General features: G+C 38.1%; 5 protein-coding genes across 5 annotated transcripts; 2 read left to right on the top strand and 3 right to left on the bottom strand.

The window, feature by feature from the left end:
• Nucleotides 1-92: 92 nt before the first annotated feature.
• Nucleotides 93-1,056, bottom strand: PKNH_1211200 (conserved Plasmodium protein, unknown function; the record flags this gene model as incomplete). The annotated part of the gene is made up of 3 exons (XM_002260128.1): nucleotides 93-443; nucleotides 676-750; nucleotides 967-1,056. The coding sequence occupies 3 exons, from the start codon at nucleotides 1,054-1,056 to the stop codon at nucleotides 93-95; spliced, it is 516 nt and encodes a 171-aa protein (XP_002260164.1).
• Nucleotides 1,057-1,124: 68 nt separating this feature from the next.
• Nucleotides 1,125-2,814, top strand: PKNH_1211100 (protein MGET, putative; the record flags this gene model as incomplete). The annotated part of the gene is made up of 3 exons (XM_039113949.1): nucleotides 1,125-1,182; nucleotides 1,372-1,604; nucleotides 1,747-2,814. The coding sequence occupies 3 exons, from the start codon at nucleotides 1,125-1,127 to the stop codon at nucleotides 2,812-2,814; spliced, it is 1,359 nt and encodes a 452-aa protein (XP_038969801.1).
• Nucleotides 2,815-3,187: 373 nt separating this feature from the next.
• Nucleotides 3,188-4,238, bottom strand: PKNH_1211000 (autophagy-related protein 12, putative; the record flags this gene model as incomplete). Its single annotated transcript, XM_039113946.1, has 4 exons — nucleotides 3,188-3,244; nucleotides 3,416-3,478; nucleotides 3,635-3,765; nucleotides 4,151-4,238. 4 exons carry the CDS (start codon nucleotides 4,236-4,238, stop codon nucleotides 3,188-3,190), a joined length of 339 nt encoding a protein of 112 aa, XP_038969800.1.
• A 516-nt stretch (nucleotides 4,239-4,754) lies between these two features.
• Nucleotides 4,755-11,346, top strand: PKNH_1210900 (conserved Plasmodium protein, unknown function; the record flags this gene model as incomplete). The annotated part of the gene is made up of 2 exons (XM_002260126.2): nucleotides 4,755-11,005; nucleotides 11,112-11,346. The coding sequence occupies 2 exons, from the start codon at nucleotides 4,755-4,757 to the stop codon at nucleotides 11,344-11,346; spliced, it is 6,486 nt and encodes a 2,161-aa protein (XP_002260162.2).
• PKNH_1210800 (conserved Plasmodium protein, unknown function) lies at nucleotides 11,339-12,315 on the bottom strand (the record flags this gene model as incomplete). The annotated part of the gene is made up of 3 exons (XM_039113943.1): nucleotides 11,339-11,442; nucleotides 11,659-12,039; nucleotides 12,270-12,315. 3 exons carry the CDS (start codon nucleotides 12,313-12,315, stop codon nucleotides 11,339-11,341), a joined length of 531 nt encoding a protein of 176 aa, XP_038969799.1.
• Nucleotides 12,316-12,530: the final 215 nt, after the last annotated feature.

Below are 12,530 nucleotides of genomic sequence, written 5' to 3'. Positions count from 1 at the left end.
TGTATTTTTTTCTTTTTTTCTTTTTTTTATTCCTCCCTGGGGGAGCCTTCACATGGATAGAGAGGACCGGAACTGCAAACGAAAACGACCCGTCATATGTAGTACCGCAGAATGTCGTCCCTAAAGCCGAAAGTATCCCCTGTTCTTACGTGGGCATTTTCCAAACTCTTCCGAAGGTTGTGAACTTTCTTGCACTTGCGTAAAAAATCCTCTTGTTTGTTTGAGCACTGCTTCACCTTAATTTCGCCATTTCGATTACCTTCCTCCAATTGGCCCGATTGGCCAGTGTCCTCGGTTGAGCCCCTTTCTCCGTCGCGGCTAGCCCCTTCGTCGTCAGGAGCAATGTAGCAGCAAGATTCTTGCTTGTCTACCTCCGTATTGTGGAGAATATTCCCCACTGATCCGCTTAAGCAAGTCAGCAGAAACGTCCGGATGTTGTGTATCTGTACGTTGGAGAAAAAAATAAATTAATGCGTAAAACAATACAGCCATAATAAAGGAATCAAAATGTGCGTTAGGAGGAACATCCCCTAATTATTTTCATTTCGGTGTGAACTTCCTTCCCATACTTGTGGACCAAGAAGTATACAGTCGAAATAAGGTGTACTCCCCCGAACGGCGGAACGCATCCCCCCCACACATGTGCAATAATCCATGCCATATTTTCTAACTTACAATATTGTTAATGTATATTTTGATTAGGAAATTATCCGTGCTCGTTTTTTCTATGGGACATTCAAGACATTCTATCTGTAAGAAGAAAAAAAAAAAAAACACACACACACACACAAAATGGGGCATATCCCAAGAAGACAGCGTCAAGCAGACACGTTACAAAAAAAAGGAGGTCTTTGAATGAGGAGCGTTAGAGAGTAAAGTGAAATTTTGTGGGTTTCTCCCTTTTTTCGCATGCACATAATTATGTAGGCGAAACTTTTCCTTAACCCCCGCTTGTTTATTCCTCACCTGTGAACTCTCGACGACGGCGTAAAAACTCTGCCGAAAATTATCCGAATGCGCATTAACAAACTTGTGGAGGCATTCCTGATAGTTCATTTTTCGGGTACAGGCACGATAGGACAACAATTACTTTTTTTTTTTTTTTTTTTTTTTTCTCAATTTAAATGAATAAATTAAAAGATAAAAAAAAAGGCTCCGAAAATCCAGAGTATCCTCCAAAAAGTTAAGCAGAACGCTGCAGCGGTGGCGCTAAGGGCTGAAAAAAAAAAAAATAAAAAATAAAAAATAAAATAAAATAAAAATATATAAAATAATTCCAACGTGTTGACGTGTTGGCTGCGCAGAGAGTTTACACTACCTTATGTGTTCTTCCCCCACCCACGTATATTCTGCTTATTTCCCCTATCGCAGAAGAAAAAGGGGAAGTACACACAAAAAGAAGCAGCAACAATAGCAACAGCTGCAGCAATAACAGCGTCGGCAACAGCAGCAGCGGAAATTGTTTTGTGAAGACGAGCAAAAATGGAACTGCTGGGGAGGGGGACAACATAATTAATAAAATAAAGGAACTGAATTTAGTTTTGCTCCAAAATAAAGATATAATAGATAGCCTTCGACAAGAGAACGAGTCCTTTTCCTCCCAGGTGGGAGCATTCGCCGGGCCAGGCAAAATGCATAAGCATGTACACATACTCATAAGCATTCAGATATATGCACAGTTCCTCAGGTGCGTAAAATGGTGGACATGCATACACTGATATACGCTTTTTCTTCCTCACCCACCAGATCGCCAACTTTGTGAAAAAATGCAAAGAACTGCAGTGCATATGTAGCGAGAGGGAAAAGGACATCGCCAAATTAAAGCAGAATGAAAAATGTCTCGTGCTGGAAATAAGCAAACGGAAAAAGGAAAAGGGCGAACTGGAGGATAAAATAAACGAACTAGAACATGAAGGAACAAGAAAAAGTGCACACATCTCTCAAGTGGAATGCGAAAAAAATAATTTAATGAAAGAGGTACATGAGAGAGACAAACAAATAAATGCTCTTCAAGGAAGCATAAAACAACTGCAAGGACAAATCACACTTATTCGCAACGAAAATGCAAAAAATAAACAAGACGTAACGAATAATTTAAAAAAACAAGACGAAATAAATGAACATATAAACTGCAAGGACAACAAAATTACGATACTGGAAGAGAAGACGCAAAAATTGAACAAAATCATAAGGGACAAAATAGAAGAAAATGAAAATTGTAAAAAAAAAATACAACAGCAGAATGCAAAAATAGCCCACCTCAGTGATAAAATCCAAAATTTACAGAAGGAACAAAAAAATAATGAAGAAAAAATAAAAAAATATATTGATAACATTAAAAGTTTAAAAAAAAATAATCATAAGATGGATGAAAGGAGTATGGAAAGCCAACTGGAGGAACAGCGGAAGGAGCTTGAGGATACCATATTTAACTCCCAAGTTTATAAATTGAGCAAACAAATGGGTACGCGCAAAAAAAGTGCCAACCCTTCGAATGTAGACAAAAGTGCAAAAGGTGTAAAAGATGTAAAAGGCGTAAAAAGCGAAAAAAGCGTAAAAAGCATAAAAAGCGTAAAAAGCGTAAAAAGCGTAAAAAGCGTAAAAAGCGAAAAAGGCGCAAATGAGGGGGCAACTAGCCAGATGCTTTCCCTCAATAAGCGTAGTCATAAAAACCCTCATAACAGCAACAGCAGCGCAAGCAGTAGCTGTGGAGAAAGCAGCGATGGAGAAATCGTCAGCTTTTCCAAGAAATACAATTTAAGTAAAAATATGAACAAGGCAAAGGAAGACACAACAAGGGAAAGAAAGAAATAAAAATGGATAACATACACAAAAGGGAGAAAAAAAAAAAAGGGAAGAGGGCATAGATCACCGTAATGAGAAATGTTGCATTTTCTTTGTTCGCTTCTTACGAAACCCCATCGAATAGCCCACGGGACATAAGGCTATACAACGGAGAATCTCCGTGCAAGCCTCCTCCCCAATTCCCCTTCCATTCTCTGTGCAGCTATTCCGTTTGTTTTTAAATAGCCCACCAGGAGGGATATGAGCACACATAAATACGTGTTTCTACATGTCTATGTAAGAAACTCACTTATGTAGTCTCCTCTACACGATGAAGCAGGCATTCTTCACTCTCTTTTCCATGCTCACCTCCCTTGTGTATGCTCACTTTTCCCCTTACCTCTTAATACGCCGGAGTAAAACTATATGAGATGTTTAGACAGTTCGAAACTTGATACAGCTGAAGAAAAAAAAAAAGGGGAGGGAAATTGTTCGATGAAATGGAATGAACGCTTACATGTATCATTATAGTGGGGTGACATTTGGCAATACATATATATACAGAAACGAATGTATAGTATAAACGTGGTCTTTTCTCCACTCCGATTTTTCTTTTTTTTAAATGTTTTACATCGAAAAGATCGGCAAGGAAATCATCGAGGTTTGGCTTTATGGTGTTATTAATATATAGATACTACAATAAAAACAAAAAGGGGGGGGGAGAAAATAAAAATGTTTTTTTTACTAAATGGAAACTTACAAGTACACACCATTTTTAGAAAGGATAGAGGCATGGTCGTATCAGCATCTGTAGGGCTATTAGCCTGCTCGCTGATGGCGCGTTCCTTACGATGTGTTCATTTCTGTTAAACACCTTCTTGAGGAAACTCAGCACAGATTCGAGGGTTTCATTTCCGTTGATAAGTATTTTGTTTTTTTTCAAAACCGCCGTTCCACTGATACTTTTGAAGGCTATTTTGACTGCTCGGGGAGGATGTCATATATAGTATGCATAGGGGTTGGACACATGTAGTAGGTAAACGAGGGGCCATGTGAGATGTACATACGAAGGCACCTACAGGGCACACATCCCACAGGCACATGTGCGGCATGCGTGTGCAAACTCAATGTAAGTCCGATAGAAACACATGCACATGTCTGAGAGAATTCACAAAAAAAAAAAAAAAAAAATCGACTCCTCTTTGAGTATCCCTCAAGGAAGGAAACACATATACACGCGCCCCTATATAAGAAGTACATCTGCTCCTACATTTTACTGCATATATTTTTGCTTAATTTTTCGCTGTGGAAAGACCTGTGTCCATCCATAAGCCTCGAATGAACTGTGCACTCCCGGATGTAGTACCTTTTCTATTCCTCCTTGAGAACAAGCTCTCGCGCATATCCGGCTTCTTCTCAAAGTTCGGAAAATAACGTATCACCGAGTCTGACATTATTTTTTTGCGTCAAACTGTTAGTGAGTGAGAAAACTGCGTGGGTAAAGCTGTTCCAAATATAGCGCAGCTTTTTCTTTTTTTTTCTTTTTTTTTTTTTTTTTTTTTTTGGAGGGGCGTGGGCACTCCCATACTGATATATTCTTTTATATCTTTTCTATTTTCTTCGTTGAATATCGTACGAAGAATGTGCGCGTTTGCACAAGCACTATATGCGCCTGCATGATGTTAATTATCTGGACTTTTTTTTTTTTTTTTTTTTTTTTTTTTTGTCGGAGAGACTGCCCATGAACGGCGTTTAGGAAAAAATTGGGTTAGTCGCCCGAATAATGATAACCTGTGTGGCCGTTGGAATACTTGTGAAGGGGTGCCTCCAACAAGTTTTTTTTTTTTTTTTCTATCATAGTTTATACCGCGCGTGATTTGTCCCATTAAGTTCTACACAACACGTGGCGAGGGGAGAAGTAGCCCGTTAGTCATGCCTTCTCCCCCTTCCCTTGCGCACACACCGAAACGATGGAAAACAAAATATCGTTTTTTCGCGAGTATGATAACGTCAAAGAGAAAGTAGAATTGGTAAGACGGTACCTCGACCAGGATGACGATAAGGAAGTTATAAAAAATTTCACTCTCATTTTGGAAAATTTAAATTATTTAAACAATTGCCTGAATAGCTATAGGGAAGCGAAAACGGTGTTGGACCCACACCTGACTCTACTGGTGGAGCCCTTTCTACATTTTTTAAAAAAAACCTTCACCCTGTTGACAAGGATTCTATACCATTTTAGCAAAAAATTCGGGGAAGAAAATGGAGTTCATCACCAGATAAGGAGCGTAGCTCCTGGAGAAGCAGGAAATTCAATTGATGTGGAAGGTAGCCAAGGGGGGTTGAAGCAAGGGTGTCAGAATACCAACGATGAGGAAAAGACGCACACTGAGTCAAACGGAGAAGTAGAAAAGGGGTATGGAAGTCAGGCCAAAAGAGAACAAAAGGAAGAGAGTAGCAAAATTTTAGATGACACAAACGAAGAGGAAGAAACACACCTGAAGATGTACACGGTGATAGAGGAGGTGTACAAATACTACAACACACTCATATCCGTGAGAGGGGAAAAAAAAATTAAAACTTTATTTCCATGTGACTCATTCTGCTTAAGCAACATAGTTGACTTGTTGCTTAAACTGAAGAAAGAGGAATTTGTTTTTAACCAATTCACGAATATTAAGTCTAATACAATGGATGATGGCAATAATGCGTGGGTAATTTTGTACATCCTACTGATTTGGCTGTCCTTCTGTATGTACATTCCCTTTAAGCTACAGTCTGTGAGTAGAAATATACTAGTCCACATTGAAGAAATATTTTACTACTACGTGGGGAGGAACGACAAAGCGAAGGAAGCATGTTCTATATTGTATGCACAGTTTTTAAGGAGAGACGATGTACATGAAGAAAAAAATTACTTCACCAATTTTATTCTTTTTTCCAAAGAACTTATGATAAAATTGGTGCAAATAAACTCTCTGTCTGAAAAAAAAAAACAACTTGAGGATGACTTCCTTATAGTGACCAATGCAAATATTATTTCCACCAATTGTTGCGCTAAATTTAGCAATATAGTTTTGTGTGGAATTTTACTAACTCATAAAAGGTTGCTGAAAAGGGGTGAAAAGAGGCTGTTAAAAAATTACGCCAATTTTTATAATTTTTTTTTTATTCAAAATCATATCCATTTGGACTTTACTCAAATGTCCAAGTCGTTGAAGATTCTTTGCCTCGGTTATTACGCCTTGCTATTTTTGGAGAAAAACGCAGAAAAATCCTTGCCAAGGGGGGAGACTGCCAAAAATGAGGAGGCAAATAATAATGGAGCATCCTGCAACGAGGTGAGGGGAACGGTTCCCCCAGGGAAGACGCCACCGAGTGATGTGGGCCCTAGCGAGCCTGTTCACTCCGACCTGTTCGAAAAATTCCCTCTGTTTTTAAACATCAATGAGGTGTTCACCATGTATCAAAAGGAGACCAATGCGAGGTGGAGCCCACAACCCAAAAGAGAAGAACAAGTACTTCCGACAAATGCACAGAAAAAATATACATGCGAAAAGGATATCCTACAAATATTGAACCTCCTAATGTATTATTTTAACGACAGTAGTACATACATTCGGTGGTGCCTCTCCAAAAGTTTTGGAAATATATTATCCCATCTAAGTATGGAAAATGTTCATATAATTATAAAAAAATTTAACGAGTTAGCCAAATACAAAGATTACAACATTTGGTGTACCATTAATTACACCTTATTTCATTACCTGTTTGGAAAGACAAGTCTCTGCACCGAAATTATTAACTTCCTTCTTCGAAAAATTGTAGAAAGCTTGTACACCAATAATGAAAAAATTTTTGCCAGCACATTTGTTCTGTTGTATAGTCTCTTCAAGTACAATAAGTTTATTCAAATGCGTTATGATCAGAATGACAAGGGGATCCATTTTTTTTTCTTCCATTTGATATTCACCAAGTTGACTCTTCTGTCTTTATTTGAAGATAACATAAACTTGAGGAAATCTGCCATGTCGCTACTTCAAATTTTTATTGGAAAGTTTAACTTTTTTTACCAATTCGATGGGAACTCATTGGGTGATGACTCTGGTGAGGATGCTCTTCACAACAGGGAGATATTCTTCAACGATATGGTACACTTTGTGAGTTTGTTTTTTAGCTGCGATGCGGTAAGTGCGTACTATGAGGGGCTGCAGAAGGGGGAAATGGGAGGCGTAGTGAAGGAAGAAAACAGGGTTACAGGGGAAGGCGATTTGCCAGACGCCCCAACCCATGTGCCTACCAGAAAACTCCTGGAGGAATCTCGAAAGGAAATTTTCAACGCAAACATTGACATTCTGTCAACCTGCAATTTCAGCGAACTCATCAATTTGAAAAAATCCATCATCATAAAAACAAAGGATGTATGTAGATTCGTTTTGTACAAATATCCAGTTATTTTCCACTTATATTCTTTCAAGCTATTTCACGAAAATGTGAACATAAGATTACTGGTAGCCGAATCGCTAGCTAATCTGTCCACCGAAAATGGAGATTACTTCATAAAAGTGGTTCTTCCCTTTTTGGTGAAAAAAAGCTACGAAGAAAATGTATGGATAAAACATGGCTCCATCACATGCATTTCAAAAATATTGTTAAAGTTGGAAGAGCGTGTTGATGAAAATTTACAAAATGAAATAAAAAAAATTATCCTTTTTAATGAAAAAAAAAGAATATATAAAGTTAAGAAGGGAGAAATTTTAAGACATTCAATATGTCTACTGATACAAAGTATATGCCAATGTGATTACTTCCTGGTGAAGGAGAAGACACACTCATTTTTTCTCGATGTTTTACAAAATAATTTGTTCCATTACAATGAAATTATACAATATGAAGCATCTAAAATATTCTTTTACATGCCCATATATCTGTTAAAAAGGAACGAAGCCATCCACTACCTATACAATAATGTTCTTTTGAAAATTGTAAAGGAGAAAGATAATTTCCTCCATTTGAAGGGATATTTCATTCTCCTTTTATTCGTTAGCGAAGAGATTATTCCCGATGTATCTTCTGACTTGATTAAATTGTTTTACTATATCTTAAAGAAGTGTTCCTCTCATTATAGGGTAAAAAATGCTCTCCTTAAGAAGGATGATCAGATGAGCTTTTCACCTCCCATTGTGGACGAACCGGGTGTAAAGAATAACAACCCTATCCAGAATGATGCATTCTTTTTTAAAAAAATCAACTTTGAATTATACCCCATCGATTTTAACATGAAGATATTTTGCCTCCTCGCTTTGTTTAACGTCGTGGATAAATTGAGGAAAAGATACATCTCCCAGTTTTTGCTCGTATACCAGGATTGCACTACCAGCTTTAAGGGTCTCGTCAGATCCAAAAAGGGGGGAAATGCAGAAAAGAGTATCCTCCTTAATGGTTCTGAAGGAAGCAGGGGGCTCAGTATAAACATTCCCAGTGAAGAGTCGGATAGAGAATCTTGGGCGCATGAAAATGTTCATAATGGCGCCTGTACAAATGAGTACTCTGGCGAGGAACCCGACGGTGGAACCACAAGTGCGGAGAAGAAGTGGTCCTCCTTCGGGGACAACTCAACCATCGGAAATAATCGCCAAGTGGATTCCACAAAATTGAAACCTTGCTACGAATCAAAGGTGGAAATAAATAAAATAGGAGAGCAGAAGAAAAGGGGAAAAGGAAGGAACACCTCTTTTTACATGAAGGAAAAAATCAAACTTGTCAAGAAGAACATAAACTGGGAGGAGGTTATAGAGGAAGGGAAAAAACAAAACAAGAATATTTTTCCGTTTTCATTAGACATTAATAAAGTAGCAAAAATATTGATTCTCTACTTACAGGAATATGTGTACGAAAGTGACATAGGGGATTCGCACGTCTTCGTTAGGGAGATATGTCTGGGTCTAACCGCCTTTCTATTAACGTCATACCCGCTGTACTTTTTCAAGAGGAGTGGAAAAATCGTTCAGAGTAAGAACAGGGGGAGGCAAAAAGAATCTAACGAAGGAGCTAAGGTAGGCGTGGAACCGGAGCAAACGGGTGTGAACAATGAGGTAACCCCATCTGTAGGAACAAAGGGGGAGAACCACACGGAGGAGGGACCCACCCCGAATTATTTCTACGAGCGGTTCGACTCGGATGACAGTGGCGAAGACCAAAGCAGCAATGAGGAGGAACCCCAAAAGGAAATGCATAAAAGGGAGGCCAACTCCCACGCAGAGGATGGGGAGTACCAAGTTGTCCTTATGTACGTTCTCTTTGAGGTTAAAAGAAAACATATAAATATACTAACCCAGTTGATGCTAAAATTATTGTGTGAAAAAAATATCAGAACAAATAAAATGTGTTTATTCCTTTTAAATTACTTGTACAATTATGCCACTTTCAATTCCTGTGGAGAGATGGAGACATTCGAATTCTCCAACGTTTTCAACAAATATTGTCATGACTTTCCGTACGAACTTTATCTTAAAAAGAAAATGGATGATAATGTTAGAAAAAGTAAACGTAATATTTATCAATACTTGAGGACATCCTCGACAAATATTTACAACGTCTTTGATAATATAACTCTCCATTTGTGTGATTATTACAAGCCGATATATTTGAAGGGTCATGGAGGAGGAGCGTCGAGTGTAAGTTATGACAATCGTTCGAATGAAAAGAGGATAAGATACCCCCCCGGGAGTAGCATGAACAATTCCTGCACTTGCACATATGAAGAAGAAATCACCACTATGTTCCTGAACCGCCCGTACAAGTACAAACTCATCAAGACTGTTTTTAATAAAATTAATAATTTCATTTATTTGTACAACTACGCTTTGAAGTATACTAGCTTTTCTATTTTCCACAAGAACAAATTCTCTTCTACAAGAAAGGGAAGCATGCGCGGGCAGGCCTACTCAGGCGACACCAGCGGATGCAACCCCATTGGAAGCGCCACTCCAAGTGCTAGTTCCTCCAGAGGAAATCTCCAATTCGACGATGTTCTTATCAACAACGACTTCGTAGACGACATAAACTTAAGCGAAAGTGAAGAAAAGGTATCCATCGAGGAGGAAAATTTAATAAAAGATGTCCATTTCTTGCTAGATAAAACGAAAAAAAATATCAGCGTAATTAAGTGTTTGGAGTATAGCGAAACATATCTGTACAATCACATTTTTTATCTCCTTTTCTTAAATAAATATAATTACTATCTGATTAGCGGTCTTTTTAACACCCTGTGTTATTACACCTCTCATACCGAGTATAGCAATTATGCGTACACGAATTTGATGAAGAGGGGAAGGGAGAAATCTGTTGAATTTTTATTTTTTGATTTCCTCGTCCGGTACAAATATGTATACACCTTTGGATACATCCGGGACGACGTTCTGTTTCTGTACATTAGGTACTACAAGAAGTTTTATATGGGCTGCGACTATGCAGAAGTCGGTGAGATCATGCGTGCATTTAATGAGGGGAGAGCTGGACGCAGGAGGCACAACGGGGTTGGTGACTACACGTTTAACAATAAAAATCACGACATGGATATGGATAAGTATAAAGATGGTGATACGAGAGTAGATTCCTCCGAAGGAACCATCAATAACAACAGTGGGAAGGCCACACGGGAACCCCCACTTACCCTGCACAACATGAACTTAGGAGATATAATTTCACTGGAAAAAAGAGAAGACCAGCTTGAATTTTTAAAAAAAATATTTTATGACTATAACATATTCTTCGACAGAAATGTAATTTTTTTGACTGACGAAGAATGCGGCGGTGAGGGGGGCACGAAATGCATATTAAAAGAGGAGAGGAAAGAAAAAAAAAAAAAAAAGAGACAGGCAAATAAACAAATAAAAAAAGAATATCAAGACAAAATTGAATTATTAGAATATGTCAATATTTGCTTAATTAAAATTTTATACTACTTGAATAATTTCAACTTAATACAACTGGAAACATTTTTAAAAAGTGTTAATTTTTTTGTGAAGTTTTCCCTGATGAATAATTTTTCGGCCTTTTGTTTTTTAAACTTCTTCCTTTCCACCTTCGAAAAATACGGAACCTTTGCTCTCGTTCGAACCATTTCGGAGTTGACAATTAATATTTTCATGTGTCCAACTTTGCACTTAAATGTTAAGCGGTTGGCCTTCTTCCTGGTCCTACACATGCTCCTGCATAGGTTAGTATAGCGGCGCTGGCATACACTACGCTAGCGCCATGCACTGCTTGTACAATACACGAAGAAATGTTTATCACTTAACAAATTTTCCTTCACCCCATGGCAGGTACCCCAAGATACGGGAATTCACCAACGAGTACCTCTACGCCAACGTTAATTTTATTTCCTCAGACGAGGTAGGCAATTACCTATTTAGTAGCTACGAAGATTTAGAAGAAATAATATCCATTCTGATAAGCACGCAATTTTGTGAAGCGCTTAAGGATGGTAAACTTGCAACTCCAATAAGGGAAGCAGTTAGGCGAATTTCCCTCCTCGTTAGGATTCCCCTAATTATATGACATTCTCATCATTTTCTTCATTTTCTAGCTCATCTTCACTTTTGTTATAATCAAAGTTGTAGTCGTCTTCTAGTCCCTGTTCCTCCTCCAATGTGTCTGTGTGGGGTGGGGGGGGGAAAAAAAAAAAAAAGAAAAAAAAGAAACATGAAGGATGAAGGATGAAGCGTGAAACATGAAAAGGGCGATCCCTCTCGTATCTGCGCGGGACCATATTACGTATATGCACATGTACGTATTTTTCACAACGCAGCTGCGCTTCGACAACGAGTGTCATCCTGCTCGTCTTCTCCCACATGGAATAGTTTTCCTTACTCGATGCGTTGTCTTCTTTGTCTTTCGCCTCTGTTTCTTTTTCCTCCGCTTCTTTCTCCTCTGTTTCTTTCTCCTCCGTTTCTTTCCCCTTCTCTTTCTTCACCCGATTCGGCAAGCTCAGGAGCACTTTATCCTCCTTGTAGATATTCCTGTATGTGTTAAAATACAACTCATACGGATAATAGTGGATGTTGTCCTTATGGATGAGTTTATCTTTATATGAATTCAGTTCATCCTTATCATAAATTTTATTTTTTTCGTAGTTATAAATTTCTATGCTCTTCATGTGGTACTTCAGAATATTATTTGTAACCACAAAATCTTCATTGTAGTTGTTCATGTCAAATTTTGTCAGCGCCTTTTGCACGTCGAACTCGATTACTAAAAGGGGGGGGGAAGCGTATATTCCATATATGTCGGGTGAGAAAAAAAAAAAAAAAAAGGTTTATATGTAATTACCATCACATATCTGTGAGGACGAGCAACGTTACAACTTTTAAAAAGAATTAAATAAAAAAAAAAAAATTCAAGAATGTGAACTTTTTTTTTCACATGCTTTTCGTCCGAGGTGCACGTGCATAAATGTACACAAACGTCGCAGACAAACTAACACTTTTTCTCGTCGGCCTTCTGCCTCTCCTTTTCCTTTTCATTCATTTTCACGTCCAAAAGGAAAACTCCACAAGACAGCTCTCTACAATGTCAATTTGAAATCTTTGCTCCTCTTTCAGTATTCATAATGAAGAAATTTGTTGCACAGTTTGGTCCAAATGTGGTTAAGAAGTTTTTTTTTTTTTTTTTTTTTTTGTCACATTTAATTGAAAAAGGCTAGCATGAGCGGTGTGGCCACTTTTTTTTTTTTTGGTTGCCTA

The sequence above is a fragment of the Plasmodium knowlesi genome (assembly GCF_000006355.2).
Source record: "Plasmodium knowlesi strain H genome assembly, chromosome: 12".
Lineage (NCBI taxonomy): Eukaryota > Apicomplexa > Aconoidasida > Haemosporida > Plasmodiidae > Plasmodium > Plasmodium knowlesi.
The sequence above is the reverse complement of the archived record's forward strand: the minus strand, read 5'-3'. Positions and strand labels throughout refer to the sequence as shown.